This window comes from Macrotis lagotis, chromosome 1 (assembly GCF_037893015.1).
Source record: "Macrotis lagotis isolate mMagLag1 chromosome 1, bilby.v1.9.chrom.fasta, whole genome shotgun sequence".
Taxonomy (NCBI): domain Eukaryota; kingdom Metazoa; phylum Chordata; class Mammalia; order Peramelemorphia; family Peramelidae; genus Macrotis; species Macrotis lagotis.
The window spans coordinates 401985296-402000982 of NC_133658.1; the positions used below are offsets into that span (position 1 = coordinate 401985296).

The window sequence follows — 15687 nt, forward strand, 5'->3', positions numbered from 1 at the left end:
TCTGAGGTTGTTCCTCATTTCTTTCAGACTAAGAAAGATGACCCAAAAAGTAAAATAACAATTGTTCAATGGACTTTGAGAAAACAAACGAACTAATGTCTACGAAGAAACTAAGTGACCCAGTACAGGGAACACTGGAGCCCTCAGATACTTACTAACTGTGTGACCCTGAGCAAGCACATTAACCTCTCAGTCTCAATTTTGTTCATTTAGACAATGGATATAATAAAATTATCAACTTCTCTGGATGGTCATAAGGAAAGATATTTACCTACAAAGAATTCTGCAAATCTTAAAGTGTCACACATTGCTGGTTATTATTATTATTATTATTATTATTATTATTAATGTATCATTGGCATAGATAGAAATGGCCTAGTCATTCTGGAAAGTATTTTGGAATAACATCCATAAAGTCATTAAACTCTGAATCAGTGATATCACTAATTTGCCTATACTTCAAAGTAAACAAAGGAAAAAGATTCTTATGTGAAAAATATTTATAGAAGCTCTCTTTATTATAGCAAAAAATGGAAACAAAGTGGGCACTCATAAATTGGAGAATAGCTGAATAAATTATGATACACAAATATAAAAGAATATTATTTTACCTTAAATTACAAAAAGAATGATTTCATAAATAATTGGGGAGACATATAAAATGATACAGAGTGCAGTGAGAAGAATCAGGAGAGTAATTTATTTAATAGTATTATAAAAAAGTTAACTTTGATAGACTTAAGAAGTCTAAACAATGCAATGGTATTCAGTTTTGAGAACTGTAGCTTAAGAAGGACATAGAAAAGCTGTAGTGTCTAGAGGACTGCAAAAATGATAGTGAGAGTCCTTGAGTCTATGCTTCATGGACATCAATTAAAAGAAGGGTAGATTTACCTTGGAGAAGAGAAGGGAACCATGATGACTGTATTCAAGTATTTGAAGCATCATTACATGGAGTAAGGATTAGACTTGTTCCATGTGGCTCAAATATAAAACCAGGAACAAGTGGAAATTAAAAAGAGACAAATTTAAATTTGAAGTCAAGATATACTTCCTAACAATCACAATTCACCAAAAGTGTATGGGTGGGGCTTGAGAGGTAGTGAGTTCTTCCTCCAAATGGTCTTCAAGCACAGGCTAGATGACCAGTTAGTTGTAAATTATATTATAGTTGGAATTCTTTTCATGCATAGAATGGACAAAGTGGTAGATAAATTCTATGATTTTGCAGATTGGGCTACCATAGAAGATAATAGCAAATAATAATAACTAACATTTACATATTATGCTTTGAGGTCTATAAAGCACATTTACAAACTGTTCTCATTGGGACACTCCTCACAACAAACCCATTGAGTAACTACTAAAGGTATTATTTTCCCCATGTGACATATGAGAAAATTAAAGTTCAGAGAGGTTAATTGGCTTGACCAACATCCCATAACTAGTAAGTGTCAGAGGTAGAATATACATCCAGGTTTCACCGAACTAAATGTTACTGCTGCTAATACCAGACAAGGTAGGACAGAGAGGGGAATTCCTCTTAGGATACAGGTTAGATCAAACCTTTAAGTTTCTAGGGCAGTTAGTGAGGACCAGAGTCTTTTTCCTAAAATTAGGGATCATGATGGACATTTTATTTTAGCAAAGAAATCTCACTTCAGCATAGCATAATCATAAGGCAGGATTCAAGCAGTAAAGTGTAGGCTGGGTCAGTAATCAGACAAGATCAGATTTTAGTATGGACCTTGTTGAATGGGCAAGGCTCCCTGCCCTCCTAGGAAGATAGAGGTGAGCCACAATAACATCATAAAATTCAGAACCAGAAGGAAACTCAAGAGATCATTTAGATCAATTCCCTCATTTTAGCTTCCTTTTTAAACTTTGATATATTCTTTACCTTTTACAAAAAATATATAAAAATATACTGATAACATTTTTGATAAAAATTCCCAATAAAACAAATATATAAACAAATCCTCAAAAAAGTACATTTCCCCAAACAATTTGTTTATAAATTGTTAACAAAAGGAGGGAATGTTTTCTTGAGTTTTGATAGCATGATGGTAACACTGACCAGGATTTGGTTGCTTCTTTAATTTTCTTTGGAAGCCCAGTTCGTAACAATCACTTAATAAATATTAGTTGACTGATGGACTTAATTTGCATTTTGTTGTCATTTTGCATGTTCTTTTGATTCTACCTTGACCTCCACATTTCTCTGAATTCTTAATATCTATAGCAGTACTCTGTTACATTCATATGCTTCAATTTGTTCAACTATTCCCTGATTGTTGGGCACATTTTCCCCCTCCCCCTCATCCAGCTTTTTGTAATCATAGATAATGCTGTTTTGAATAGTTTGTTTAATCTGGTCCTCCCCCCACCCCAGAAGAAGCATGTCATAGTAAATAATGTGTTAACCTTGGAATCAGAAGAACTGACTTCAAAATCCCAACTCTTATGGGATTATTGAACAAGGGTGACCTTGGATGCTAAAAATCTCTCTGAACCAGTTTCCTTATCTCTAAAATGGGAATAATTTATAGTTTCTAGCTCATAGGGTTATTTTGAGCCTTGAATCAATGCTTTTGAAGCACTTCATACAAGGTAAAGTATTATATAAAAATAAATTGCTATGATGATTATTATTACTGCCAAATAACCTCCACTGATACAGTCCCAGTCATAAATTCTCTTGCTCAAAGCATTTCTAGATGAGACCAGAGAGGTAATGGAATTTGCCCATAATTATACAATAAATAGCAGGGCTAAGAAGGAAAGCAGGAATCCCCATAACTCAAGGGAATAGGGACAAGAGCTCAGCTGCTTCCAGGATCTGTCTTAATTCCCTGTTCTATATGTGGAGATAGACTTGGAGCTTGGAGCTTAGTTACTCAACACCTCTTTAAGGTTACCTTTTATATCTATTTTCTAAGAATCTTACAATCTTATTTTGAGTGCTCTTCTTAGGGCACTAAGACCTCCTCATTTCCTACATTCTTGGAAAGTCATTAAGAGCTTAAGTATAATGCTATTAATCTATGTGACTGAGAAGATCAAATGCTGGCCAGGTCTGCCTCTCCCAGCAGAAATGGCCACTTTCTGCCCACCCATACATGCATACTACCTCATGTAGTTGGCTCCGAATGTCAGAGGCACAGAGCCGGAGGTTGTACACATACTTGGCCTCTGTGCTGACCAATTCCTTTACTGCAAGTCTCTGATTCAGTTTCATTTTTTCAAGGGTCTTGATTGCTTCATCCCCTTGACTTTCATCCCCTGAGCTCTCCCCAGGAGAGGGAAGTTCACCTTCCTGGTAACTGGCCATGGCAGGAGGACCTAGGAAATGAAAAAATCAAGCATATTTGTTAGTTAATAAAGTCACAAGCACTTATTAAGTGTCTACCACTAGTAGTTCTTCAATATTAAAGAGGTCTATACCAACCAACTAAACAATTAGAGGCATGAGCTGCACAATTATGTTTATTACAGTGAGGGGGTATGCCATGAAGGGCCTCCTTCTCACTTGCCTTTTTCAGAATCATTCCATCTCAGACCCTGATTTATAGAAAACAGGACTATTTGAGATGATCTGGCTAGTGCAGGAGTCTCATTGCCTTAAAGGTTTTAATTCTTCCGGTATTAGCAAAATAACATGGCACATCTACTAAGCACTGACAATACTCACTCAAAAACAAAACAATCCCAGCCTGCAAGGATACATTTTTGGGTGAAACAACATTTTCATTAAAAGATACAAAATGAATTCCAGGCAAAAAATTTTTTTTCCTGGCTGTAAAGGGAAAACCTACCCCCACGGGAGACTTGAAGGAGTTTCAAGTGATGTAAAATGTAGAAATAAGGGGAGTACATTCTAAGGAAGCAAGACAGCTGGTACAGAGGCAAGAAAGATTGGAGATAGAATGTTATGAAAATTGAAAGTTCAGTTGTTTTTCAATCATGTCTGATTCTTTGTGACCCCACTTGGAGCTTTCTTGGCAAAAATGTTTTGCATTTCCTTCTCCAGTTCATTTTACAGATGAGGAAAATAAGGCAAACAGGGTTAAATGACTCTTCCCAGGGCAGCTAGGTGGCACAGTGGATAAAGGACCAGCCCTGGAGTCAGGAGTGCCTGAGTTCAAATCCGGCCTCAGACACCTAATAATTACCTAGCTGTGTGGCTTTGGGCAAGCCACTTAACGCCATTGCCTTGCAAAAAACCTAAAAAAATAAAAAATAAATAAATGACTTGCCCACAATCACATATCTAGTGTCTGAGATAAGATTCTAACTCAGGTCTTCTTGACTTCAGATCCAGAGTTCTATTTACTGTGCTTGCCACCTCAATATCTGCAGATTTTTTCTAGTAAGGTTAGAAAAAGTATTTTGGAACAAAATTGTGAAGGTCTTATACAAAAGAGAAGACTATGTATCTGATACTAGAGGTAATGGAACCACTGAAGTTTATGGATCAGGACAGTGACATGGTCATATCTGTGCTTTAGGATTATTACTTTGTAGGCCATGTGAAGAAAGTAAGGATATAGGGTAACAACTTGAGGGTACTAAAGAATTAAATAAAGCTACTTAAAGTTTAAGGAAACCTGGGCATGTTTATAGGATACAGAGAATGAGCCTTTATATGTAGATACTGAAGATGAAAGAGGAAGGAAATACTTGTCAGAGAAATCTGCCAAAGAGGAGGCATGAGGGGAAAGGATCAAAAGTTGAAGTAGAGGAGTACACCTTGGCGAGAAGAGCCACCTCTTCATCAAGGACTGAAGTAAGGGAGGAGAGAAAGATTAGAGGGGAAAAGAAAGAACTCTGGGTTAATAGCCTCTCTGCTTTCTCAATAAATAATGGTTGGGATTCTATTCTTTTTCAATTAATGTAATCATAGAAGGCTCAGATACCTCACAGTGAATCAATGAACAACATAAACTAGGTATTCCGAATTTTTCATGATATCCCATTGATGTAGAGAATTATGAATGCAGCAGAAACAAAATCTATAATCTTAAATGCTGTTAAATCTTGTTAAATGAGTGGAGGTTCCCCATTATTGAGATATAAATTGATTCCCATTGTTTCATGGTTTAAATGTAAAATTTGTATCCTTATCTCAGTCTTAAACTCTACTTAATTCCAGACAGGTAAGGAGAGAAGGGAATTCCCCTTTTGCCCTCTGGATAAGGGGCAAGACTATTAAACCTGAACTGGATATCTCTCTCTCTCTCTGGTCCAATCAACTGTTCTTTTATCTCTGTCTCTCTCTCTTTACCTATCCTTCTCTCTGTCTCCGCCTCACAGTCAACTAGGTCTTTGTTATTCAATCTGTCTTAAGTGCTTCTGACCCTTTGAGAGGAGAAGTTTTTTTTAACCTGTTTACTTTGTTATATTCTATAATAATTCTAAGCAGTTTTAACATCCTAGAGAGCTGTGAATTCCTTCACCTTTTCAGTGGTTTTAAATCTTCTGTTTTCAATCTCTAAATCTTTAAAAATCAGTAGTACCATCATAACGTATGAATTAATGAATGAATTTTAGAGTATTGTTGGGTTTGGGTCATGGGATGAAACCATATGACAGCAAGTAGGAAACATCTTTTGATTGGATGAAAGATTGAGACACACTCCTAAGCCTAAATAAAAAAATTGCAGTCAGTCCTATCCTACTCTAGTTGTGGAGTTGTGTCAGCCAGTTGAAGACTAAAGAATTGGAGTCCAGCCACTGAGATGAAATCACTAGATTCTCACTCTCTTATTAACCTATGCAATCTGGTGTGACTCAATGAGCATTAGTTAGCATTAATCATATTGTTAGATTTGGCAATTAAGAAATCATAGGTGATATCCTGACTCAACGGAAACTACTCTTCCCAATATCATCAGGGATTTATCATGTAACAACCTTTTCTACATTCTCATCTTTTTATAGCACTGGATCACCCTTTACTCCATCCTCTTGTTTTCCTGACACTATTTTTTTTAGTTGTTTTTTTTTGGTTTTTTTTTTTTTAGTTTTTACAAGGCAAATGGGGTTAAGTGGCTTTCTCAAGGCCACGAAGCTAGGTAATTATTAAGTGTCTGAGGCCTGACTACAGGGCCAGTGCTCTATCCACTGTGCCACCTAGCCACCCCTCCTGACATTATTACTCACTTGGTTCTACTCTTGTCTGTATGACAACTCTTCAGTTCCCTTGGATGAATCATCATTTATTTTTCTCTTTCAATTGTGAATATATTCAAGGGCTCTGTCCAATGTTCTCTTTTCCTTCCACACTCTTACTTGGTGATCTCATCCACTCTCATGATTTCAATTATCTTAAGACTAATGATTATCTATCTATCCAGACATAGTTATTTTAAGTTAGAGCCCCGGATCAAGAATTACATATTGGACATTACATATCCTGTGGGCATCTCAAACCCACATGCCCCAAAAGAGAACTCAATCTTCCCCACCTCCCATCCCCCAGCACCAAACCTATCTCTTTTTCTGATCTCCATTACTGATTTGGGCTCCACTATTCTTCCAGTAACTAATATTGCACCTCTCCCCTCCCCCATCTTTAACTTCACATTCACTAACCCCTTACAGCCAATCAGTGGCTAAATATTGTTATTTCTATCTACACAATATTTTTAGCATAATTCCCTTTTTCCCACTCACAGTTACTTACTCAACACCTCTTTAAGGTTACCTTTTATATCTATTTTCTAAGAATCTTACAAATATTCTGTGTATGTGATTTTGCATACATTGTCATTCCCATTATAATATTAACTTCCTTGCAAGCAGAAGCTTTGTTCTCATTTTTTCTTTTAATTCTCAGCACAAAGTGCCAGGGACATTGTAAGGCTTAATAAATGTTTGTTGAGTACAAATAATATCTTGATGACTTCAGACAGCATCCCAAGGAATCATGAAATGTCAGGCCTGAAAGGGACTTTTTGAGAGTGCTTAGTCCAAATTTTGATCAAAATGAATCACTTTACAAAATCCCCAGCAAGTTTGAATCCATCTTACCAAAAGAAGTTGAATTGTTCTCTTTGTAAAAAAAAAACTATTTAACACTAAAGAATTATAAGACCATTCTTACAACTGCAAGGGTTTTTCAGTTCATGTCTAAGCTATGGTCAAGAGACAATAGCAGGGTTTGCTTATCTGAGACTCAAATTCTATCCTCTGATCTTTGCCTGAACCAGGGACAGATGAAATTTCAGCCCTAGTTTCCAGGTCTGGATCCTTTGTTATAGACTATAGTAATCCCTTGATCTACCTTCTTCCAACTTTGAAAGATTGATGCTTTTATAGATGGAGGTTATTACCATGACTGACACAGAACTCCACCTCTGCTTACATTTCCCTAGAGGACAGTTTTGAACACTGCTATGATCAAAAACATTCAGAAATTAGGGATGATCCTTTCTACTCATTGAATCTTTAATTAACTGTCCTAATCCTTAGGCCTATTTTCATCAAAACCTTTCCCAGCTAGCTGGAACCTCTGCTCTACTCCTCTGGCAGTGTTTTCTTTTTTTGTCCTAATGGGGAAGTAAAAGCTGCCTTTATCAACACCCTGAAAATAGGGTGGCAGCAAAAGAAGTGGGATGACATAATGGAATAACTACTGGTTCTGGAGTCAGAGGACCTGGATTCAAATTTCACCTGACATTTATTGCCTGCAGGGCCCTGAGCAACTTACTTAACCATCACAGGCACTGGTTTCCACAACAGTAAAATGTTGGGATTGGAATCCCTTCAAGCTCTTTATCTATGATCCTCTGACCTTTGGTAAGGAGAGAAAGAGTGCCTAAACAGGACCACTAGTCAGTCTGGTCCTATTTGATTCCTGACTCAGCCCTACAGCTCAATTCCTGAATTCTGCATGGAACTTGACTATAGATACCTCCCTATTTCTGGCATGTGACCCCACTGTGATGGAAGCAAAAGCTTGTCTGCCTACTTTATTACCTGACTATAAAACGAACAGTTGGATTCTACCTAATCAGAACTTCTAATGATCCAATATATCTCTTTACTTGTAAATTAGATAAAATTCAATTGTAATTAGCAAGATACATGCTTCTTTATGTCCAAATAGTTGTTATAAAATATAGTTTCCTTTCTTCCTGAAAGCAAGGCAAGGAAAGCCTAAAACAATAAAACTTGGCCAATAGTCTTAAGGATGTGGAAGTAATTAAATTGTATTCATTCAACTCATTTTAGATTTTTTCCTATTTTTAGAATTGAGAATTTAACAAGCATCAACTAAAATGAACCTTTTCATATATGCAGTAAAACAGAAAGGATTATACATGAAACTTCAAGTCTGTCATTCAATTTAACAAATAAGAGGAATTTTTTATTAAGCTCTCATTCCTACAAAAAACACAATGCTCTGAACTAGGTCATATACCAACATGAAATAAGACTCAGTTTCTGACTTCAAGGTCAACAAATATTAACCAAGACTTGAGTTCACCTACTATAGAAAAAAACAGCTAGACAAATATTTGAGAGGAATAATTCTCAGATGGTACTAACTCAAGGACATCACAGTCTTCTGACCTGGGATAAGTCATTTGATTTCTCAGTGAACCTCAATTTCATCATCTGAGAAATCACATTAATTAAGAGGTGGAAGAGACCTCAGTAACCACCTAGTTTCATTCATGGGGCAGCTAGATGACTGGATAGATTTTGGACCCGTAATGAAGAAGACCCGAGTTCAAATCCAACCTTACACCTTTCTTAGCTATATAACCCTGGGCAAGACATTTATCCTCTGTCTCTTCAGATCCCTCATCTGGGCATAAAAATACCTGCCTTCCAGGATTGTTGTATGGTCAAAATGAGATGATATTTGTATTCCTCTCTATAAAATAATGTGATTAGAAGTCCGTCATCTAACTTTTATTTGAAGATTTTCAAAGAAAGAAAATCCACTTTCCATAAAGACATCCTTTTCAACTTTTGAATAACTCTAATTGTTAAGAAGTTATTCCTGACATTTGGTCTAAATTGGCTTCTTTGCAATTTCCACTCATTGTTCCCACTGGCTTTGCCCTTTGGGACCAAACAAAACAAGGTTCACACCATTTTCATATAACAGACTCTCAAATATTTAAGTGCAACTATCCTATTGTCCCTCTTATTCCCCATTTTCTCTTTTCTGGGCAAAACATCCCCAATTTCTTTTTTTTTAAAAAACAGATCCTCATCTGGTATAGACTGAAGACCTTTCACCACCCTGGTTTGCCCTCCTCTGAATTCTCTAAAGTTTATCAATATCCTTCTAAAATTGTGAGCCCAGTTATTCATTATGTCTTGCCTGGTTAAAACATGACTATTATGAACATGAATAGATAAGATTTATGAAAATACACTGGATAAATCATAAAGTGCTTTCAACAATGTAGGAGATTAAGACATTCATTCAGTATTTCATTAATTCAGTCCCTGATTTCTAATATAGACAAAGTCAAATAGATTCATTGCAATCTTGGCATCTTTCCTGTTATATTCCCTGGCCTGGCAAGGTTTCTCTCAGGAAAAAAAAAATAACAAAAAAACCTTTCTCCTAAAGCAGATTATATTGAAATAAATCATCTTTGGGACCAGCTCACTGATTCTCTTCTCTGTGTTAACGTATTTGGATAGAGCTATTAACATTCCCTTAAAACTCCCTTACCCCTGGATCATTTTAAATACATATCACCAAGAACACCAAAAGACAATTAAGCGTCCCCCAACTCAGACTTTTCTGAGCTAAAGGGCTTCTCTGGATCTATGCAAAAAAACAATCTGAATTATCAACATGATGTAACTGTAACTATATATAGAAAGAAATTCATCTTAATTACTCTTAACAAAGATGTTATTAAAGATGTGCTGTGAAGAAACATTGGACTAATGGGAAGGGAAACAAAGCTTAAAAAAGATGACAACAGTCTTGTCCTCAATCCTATAGTCAAATTGGAGTGTAATACAACTACAAAAAAATATAGCATGGCATGGAAAAAAGGAGGAAAAGAAAAGATCAAGATGGTGCTCTAGGAAAATTGGAGGTGGGAAAGGATCCTTACAGATGGCATGAGAGTTGGGAAATGATAGGGGTAAGGAAATCTTCTTGAGAATATTATACCTGCTGAGCCCAGAGGATTATGTCAGGTGGAAATGAGGAAGAATCTATTAGTCCAGTTTTACTAGAAAATACAGTTTGTAAAAGGGAATACTGATGATAGCCATAGCTCAGAATTTAACGTTTCTATAGTCTGGGTCCAATCATGGGGTCATATTTTATAAATATGGTTTATTTTGACTTATTCAGGATGTCTGGAACATCAGAATTTAGCTAATGATAAGATCACTACAGAAAGGATAGATACAATTCCCATTTAGCATTCTAACAAGATTTCACAAAGGAGAGAAAATGTGGTTCTGTTTTCATATCTCCCCCTCCCCAAAAGGAGACTCATTTGGGCTTGCCAGAGACAAATAATTCATTCCTATAAGGAGCCCTATCCACCTCAATCCAGGAATCTACAGAGTCCTTCTAGTATCTTTTCCAAGAAAACCTCAAATTGAGTGGCTAGGTGGCACAGTGGATAAAGCACCGGCCCTGGAGTCAGGAGTACCTGGGTTCAAATCAGGACTCAGACACTGACACTGAATAATTACTTAGCTGTGTGGCCTTGGGCAAGCCACTTAACCCCATTTGCCTTGCAAAAACCTTAAAAAAAAAAAACCTCAAATGGGGTCAAGGATAGGACTGAAATAAATAATCATAACCCCTTTTAAGACCATTATAACTACTAGTAAAAGCTTCCAAGGGAGAACTTGGGGTGTCACTAAAAAATTTGTGTCTTTTCTCTCAAACCAGTACATTCCATATAACTCAGAGTATTAGTAAAGTACAAGGTCTGAATTTGGTCCTTCTTGATTATCATTTAGTTTTGGTCCCAAAACTACTCCATTCAGTCCAGGAACTTGGAATTTTCTAGGAGCTCCTCCTATGAGTTCAAGAAGTTTGTTCCTAAAACTCCTCTCCTTGATCTTGGAGCTCCTTTATTGCTCTGCCTCTGCTATCATCTCTGGAGTGAGGGAACCTCCTGAGATACAAACTTACTCCTCTCCAATCCATATGGCTGTTCACTCTCTTTCATTTTCCTTTAGTCAATATTTTTTTCTCTGTGTTCTCCAGTATTAACTTTAAAGGTTCATTTTAAGTGCATTTGCAACACAGGTGTTAATTTCATTATCAATGAGATGTTGATGGCAATAAGTATACAGTAATTTATGCAACAAGATAGAATTAACTCAGATATATAAGATCAAATAATCAACTTTTCAAGGTAATTCCATACCTTTAATTTCAAAATCAAAAGAAAATCATTATCACTTGTTTGATTTTAAAAAACTGTATATAGGGGCGGCTAGGTGGTGTAGTGGATAAAGCACCAGCCCTGGAGTCAGGAGTACCTGGGTTCAAATCCGGTCTCAGACACTTAATAATTACCTAGCTGTGTGGCCTTGGCCAAGCCACTTAACCCCATTTGCCTTGCAAAAACCTAAAAAAACTGTATATAGAATATAAAGAATTTAGAGGCACAACATCTATATAGGAAATAAAACTAAAAAGGTAGATTAGAGCTAGATTGTGGAGGGGGTCTTTAAATGCCTACAATTCATGTTTTCTCTGCTAAGGAGATAGTGACCCAATGAAAATGTATGAAAAGGGGTTGTTATTGATTTATTTCAGTCCTATCCAACTTTCCTTGACCCCATTTGAAGTTTTCTTGACAAAGCTACTAGAAGCATTTCCCATTTCCTTCTCCAGTTCATTTTACAGATGACGAACTGAGACAGATAGTGTTGTGACTTGCCCAGGGTCACTCAGCTAATAAGTGCCTGAAGTCAAATTTGAACTCGGGTTCTCCTGCCTCTAGGGTTAGTGCTCTATCCTTTGAAACCAGGATTAGTTCAGAGCATCAGGATGATTATTTTGGCATAAATAATGAGCAAGTTCCATTAACAAAATTGAATTAGCAAGAGATAGTTTGAAAGGGGAAATTGAAGGAGCGAGAACAAATATCAAACCAAAATTAATTGACATGGCTCAAGATGAAAACATTTCCTGAACATATATTAGCAAATGAGAGGACAATTGGAACATGTAATTTAAAAAAATAAAAATGTAGAATATTAACAACATAATAAACACTCAAATTTAATTAAAAAGGAGATGTTGGAGTTTTTTCCTTTGTTTTTTAACCAGGCTTGGGATTTCATTAGGGTAGATAATGCCAGGGAGGAAGACCATTCATCCAAACAGATCAGCACTTTCTGTATTATTGTCTTAGAGAGCTACCTTAGGCACTCAGAGGTTAAATGACTTGCCCAAATCATGTAGCCTGTATATGTTAGAGGTGAGATTCAAATTCATGTCTTCTTGACTCTCCAGTCAGGCTCTTCACTTTTGAAGAGTTTTTAGAAAAAAGGAAAAAGATTTTTTTTAAATGACAACAAACCAAATTTATAAAATATAGAAAGAGGCAACATCACTGCAGAGGAAATAAAATTATCATAAATTAATATATAGAATTATATGTCAAAAAAGTGAAAATTCTAATGAATGTATATCTATAGGACTATAAAGTACCAAAATAGTAAATCACCTGATCTTAGGAGAAATTTGGGATACCATAAAAGTTCTTCTGCCAAAATAATCTTCCTGATGCCCTAGATATGCTTTGGGAAACTATAAAAACAAAAAAAAATATCTCAAGCTCCAAATGACTTCACAAATGAATTATATTAGCCAATATAAAGTACCAAAATTCTCTGTCATAGAAAACTTTTTCAGTTGGAAAAAAAAAATAATATCCCTACTTCCAAAGAGATAAACATGCTCCTCTTCCCAAAGTAGAAAAGAGTAGAGGTGGGAGAATGTGGAATTTTGGTCAATGATAATATTGAACAGGTTTAAACAATTGTCAAACTCTAGCAAAAAAAAAATTAGCAATATGTTTATTTTTAATTTTTTCCAAGTACATGTAAAAATAATTTTAACAATTGCATTTGATATAGATTATATACATAGCTCAGATCTGACCTCAGATACTTATTAGCTGTGTGACCTGGACATATCACTTAACCCTGTTTGCCTCAGTTTCCTCATCTGTAAGATGAGCTGAAGACTATTACAGGATCTTTGCCAAGAAAACCCTAAATGGGGTTATGAAGAATTGAATACAACTGAATGACAATGACAAAAATTTAATCTTATGAAATACATTATTACCTTGCTTTAAGAAACAATGATGATGTAAACAAAGTATGGAAAGACATGAACTGATGAAAAGAGGAATAAGTACAGACAGGAAAACATTTACAACATAAATGCTACATCTATGTAAGAGTACCACTACTCAAGGGGGGGCAGAGCCAAGATGGCAGGAATTACCACAAACCCTCACTCCAGACCATTCCAAATACCTTTAAATAGTAACTCTAACCAAATTCTAAAGTGGCAGAAAGCTTGAGCAAAACAATTTTCCAGGCCGAGACAACTTGAAAGGTCTATAGAAAAGGTCTGTTTTACTGAGGTTAGAAAGGGCCCACAGCATAGCCCAAGCTTTGGAGGAGTGAACCAGCTCCAGCCATCCAGGAACAGCTCATGGGGCACTTGGGTCCAAGCCAGCAGCAGCAGTTTCTAGACTTCTCAGGATTGTCAAGAATAAGTGGGAAGGGCAGCAGGAAAACTCTGTTGCACTAGAGTGAGAGGGGAGCCCAGTCCAATGCAGGCCTCAGCACAAACCTGGTCCCAGGAGCCCAGAAGCAAGTTTGGGCAGCCACCTGATGGGGAGCCACCCAGCAGCTGCTTCCAGAGTACTCAGACCTTGGTCAGTAAGAGGGTCTGGGGAGATTGCAGAGGTCTCTTTACTATTTCTGAGGTAAGATTTTGTTATTTTGCCCACACTCAGATCCAGTCACAGTCTGGGGCCCCAACCTCAGGAAAAGGAGCTTTCCTGCCATAGCAGAGCAAGGACTCTCCTCAAGATTCCAGGGCAGAAAGAAGTGGCTTGTTGTTCATTCACAGAGCACAGGCCGGGAGAGAAGTCAGAGCCTCCTATAAGACTTTGAAGGAATTGAGGTCTCTTGGGGGGGGGTGCACCTGAAAAGTAGTGGAAAAACCTCAAAAACTTGGGACAGTGTGTCCTTCACCCTGGAAGCAGAACACCTGAACAAAGAGTTAACATCATGTCATAGACTGGGGAAATGAACAAACAACAGAAGAAAAAAATCTGACCATAAACAATTACTTCGGGGCGGCTAGGTGGCATAGTGGATAAAGTACTGGCCTTGGAGTCAGGAGTACCTGGGTTCAAATCCAGTCTCAGACACTTAATAATTACCTAGTGTGTGGCCTTGGGCAAGCCACTTAACCCCATTTGCCTTGCAAAAAAAAAAAAGAAAAAAAGAACAATTATTTCAATCCCATGGAGAATCAAAATACACACTCAGAAGATGACAAAGTCAAATCTTCTGTATGCCAAACCTCCAAGAAAAATATGAATTGTTCTCAGGCTATGGAAGATCTCAAAAAAGATTTTGAGAATCAAGTAAGAGAAGTAGAGGAACAAATGGGAAGAGAAATGGGAGTGATGTGGGAAAATCATGAATCAGCATGAAATCAGCAGCTTGGTGAAGGAATTACAAAAAATTAGTGAAGAAAACATCTTAAAAAACTAATTTAGGTCAAATGTAAAAAACAGTCCAAAAGGCCAATGGGGAGAATATTTAAAGAACAGAATTGGTCAGATGGAAAAGGAGATAAGAAAGTTCTCTGAAGAAAATAACTTCTTCAAATGTAGAATGGAGCCAAGGGGAACTTGAAGAAAATGTGAAATATCTCATTGCAAAAACAACTGACCTGGAAAACAGATCCAGAAGAGATATTTTTAAAATCACTGGACTACCTGAAAGTCATGACCATGAAAAGAACCTAGACATCATGTTTCAAGAAATTCCCCAGCAGGGGCAGCTAGATGGCACAATAAATAGAGCACCAGCCCTGGAGTCAGGAGCACCTGGGTTCAAATCTGACCTCAGATACTTAATAATTACCTAGCTGTGTGGCCTTGAGCAAGCCACTTAACTCCATTGTCTTGCAAAAACCTGAAAGAAAGAAAGAAAGAAAGAAAGAAAGAAAGAAAGAAAGAAAGAAAGAAAGAAAGAAAGAAAGAAAGAAAGAAAGAAATTCTCCAGGAAAATTGCCCTGATATCCTAGAAGCAGAGAGTAAAATAGAAATTGAGAGAATCCACTAACCACGTCTTGAAAGAGACCCCAAAATGAAAACTGTCAGGATTATTACAGCCAAATTTCAAAGCTACCATGTCAAGGAGAAAATATTACAAGTAGTCAGAAAGAAACAATTCAAATATCATGGAACTACAGTCAGGATTACACAGGATTTAGCAGCTCTTACATTTAAGGGCTCATAGGGCTTGGAATATGCTATTCCAGAAAACAAGAGCTTGATTTACAACCAAGAATCAACTACCCAGAAAAACTGAACATCCTCTTCCATGGAAAAAGATGGACATGGAATGAAATAGGAGACTTTCAGACTTTCCTGTTGAAATAACCAGAGCTAAACAGAAAGTTTGATCTTC

At 36.8% G+C, this 15687-nt stretch overlaps 1 protein-coding gene across 2 annotated transcripts in view; it reads right to left on the bottom strand.

The window, feature by feature from the left end:
- Window positions 1-15687, bottom strand: part of ARHGEF37 (Rho guanine nucleotide exchange factor 37) — an 81957-nt gene that overhangs the window by 57768 nt on the left and 8502 nt on the right. For both annotated transcript variants that reach the window (XM_074212663.1, XM_074212662.1), the window contains exon 2: window positions 3131-3342. In XM_074212663.1, coding sequence (XP_074068764.1) covers window positions 3131-3331 — 201 coding nt within the window. In that variant the 5' untranslated portion in view covers window positions 3332-3342. The remainder of the gene's footprint in view (window positions 1-3130; window positions 3343-15687) is intronic.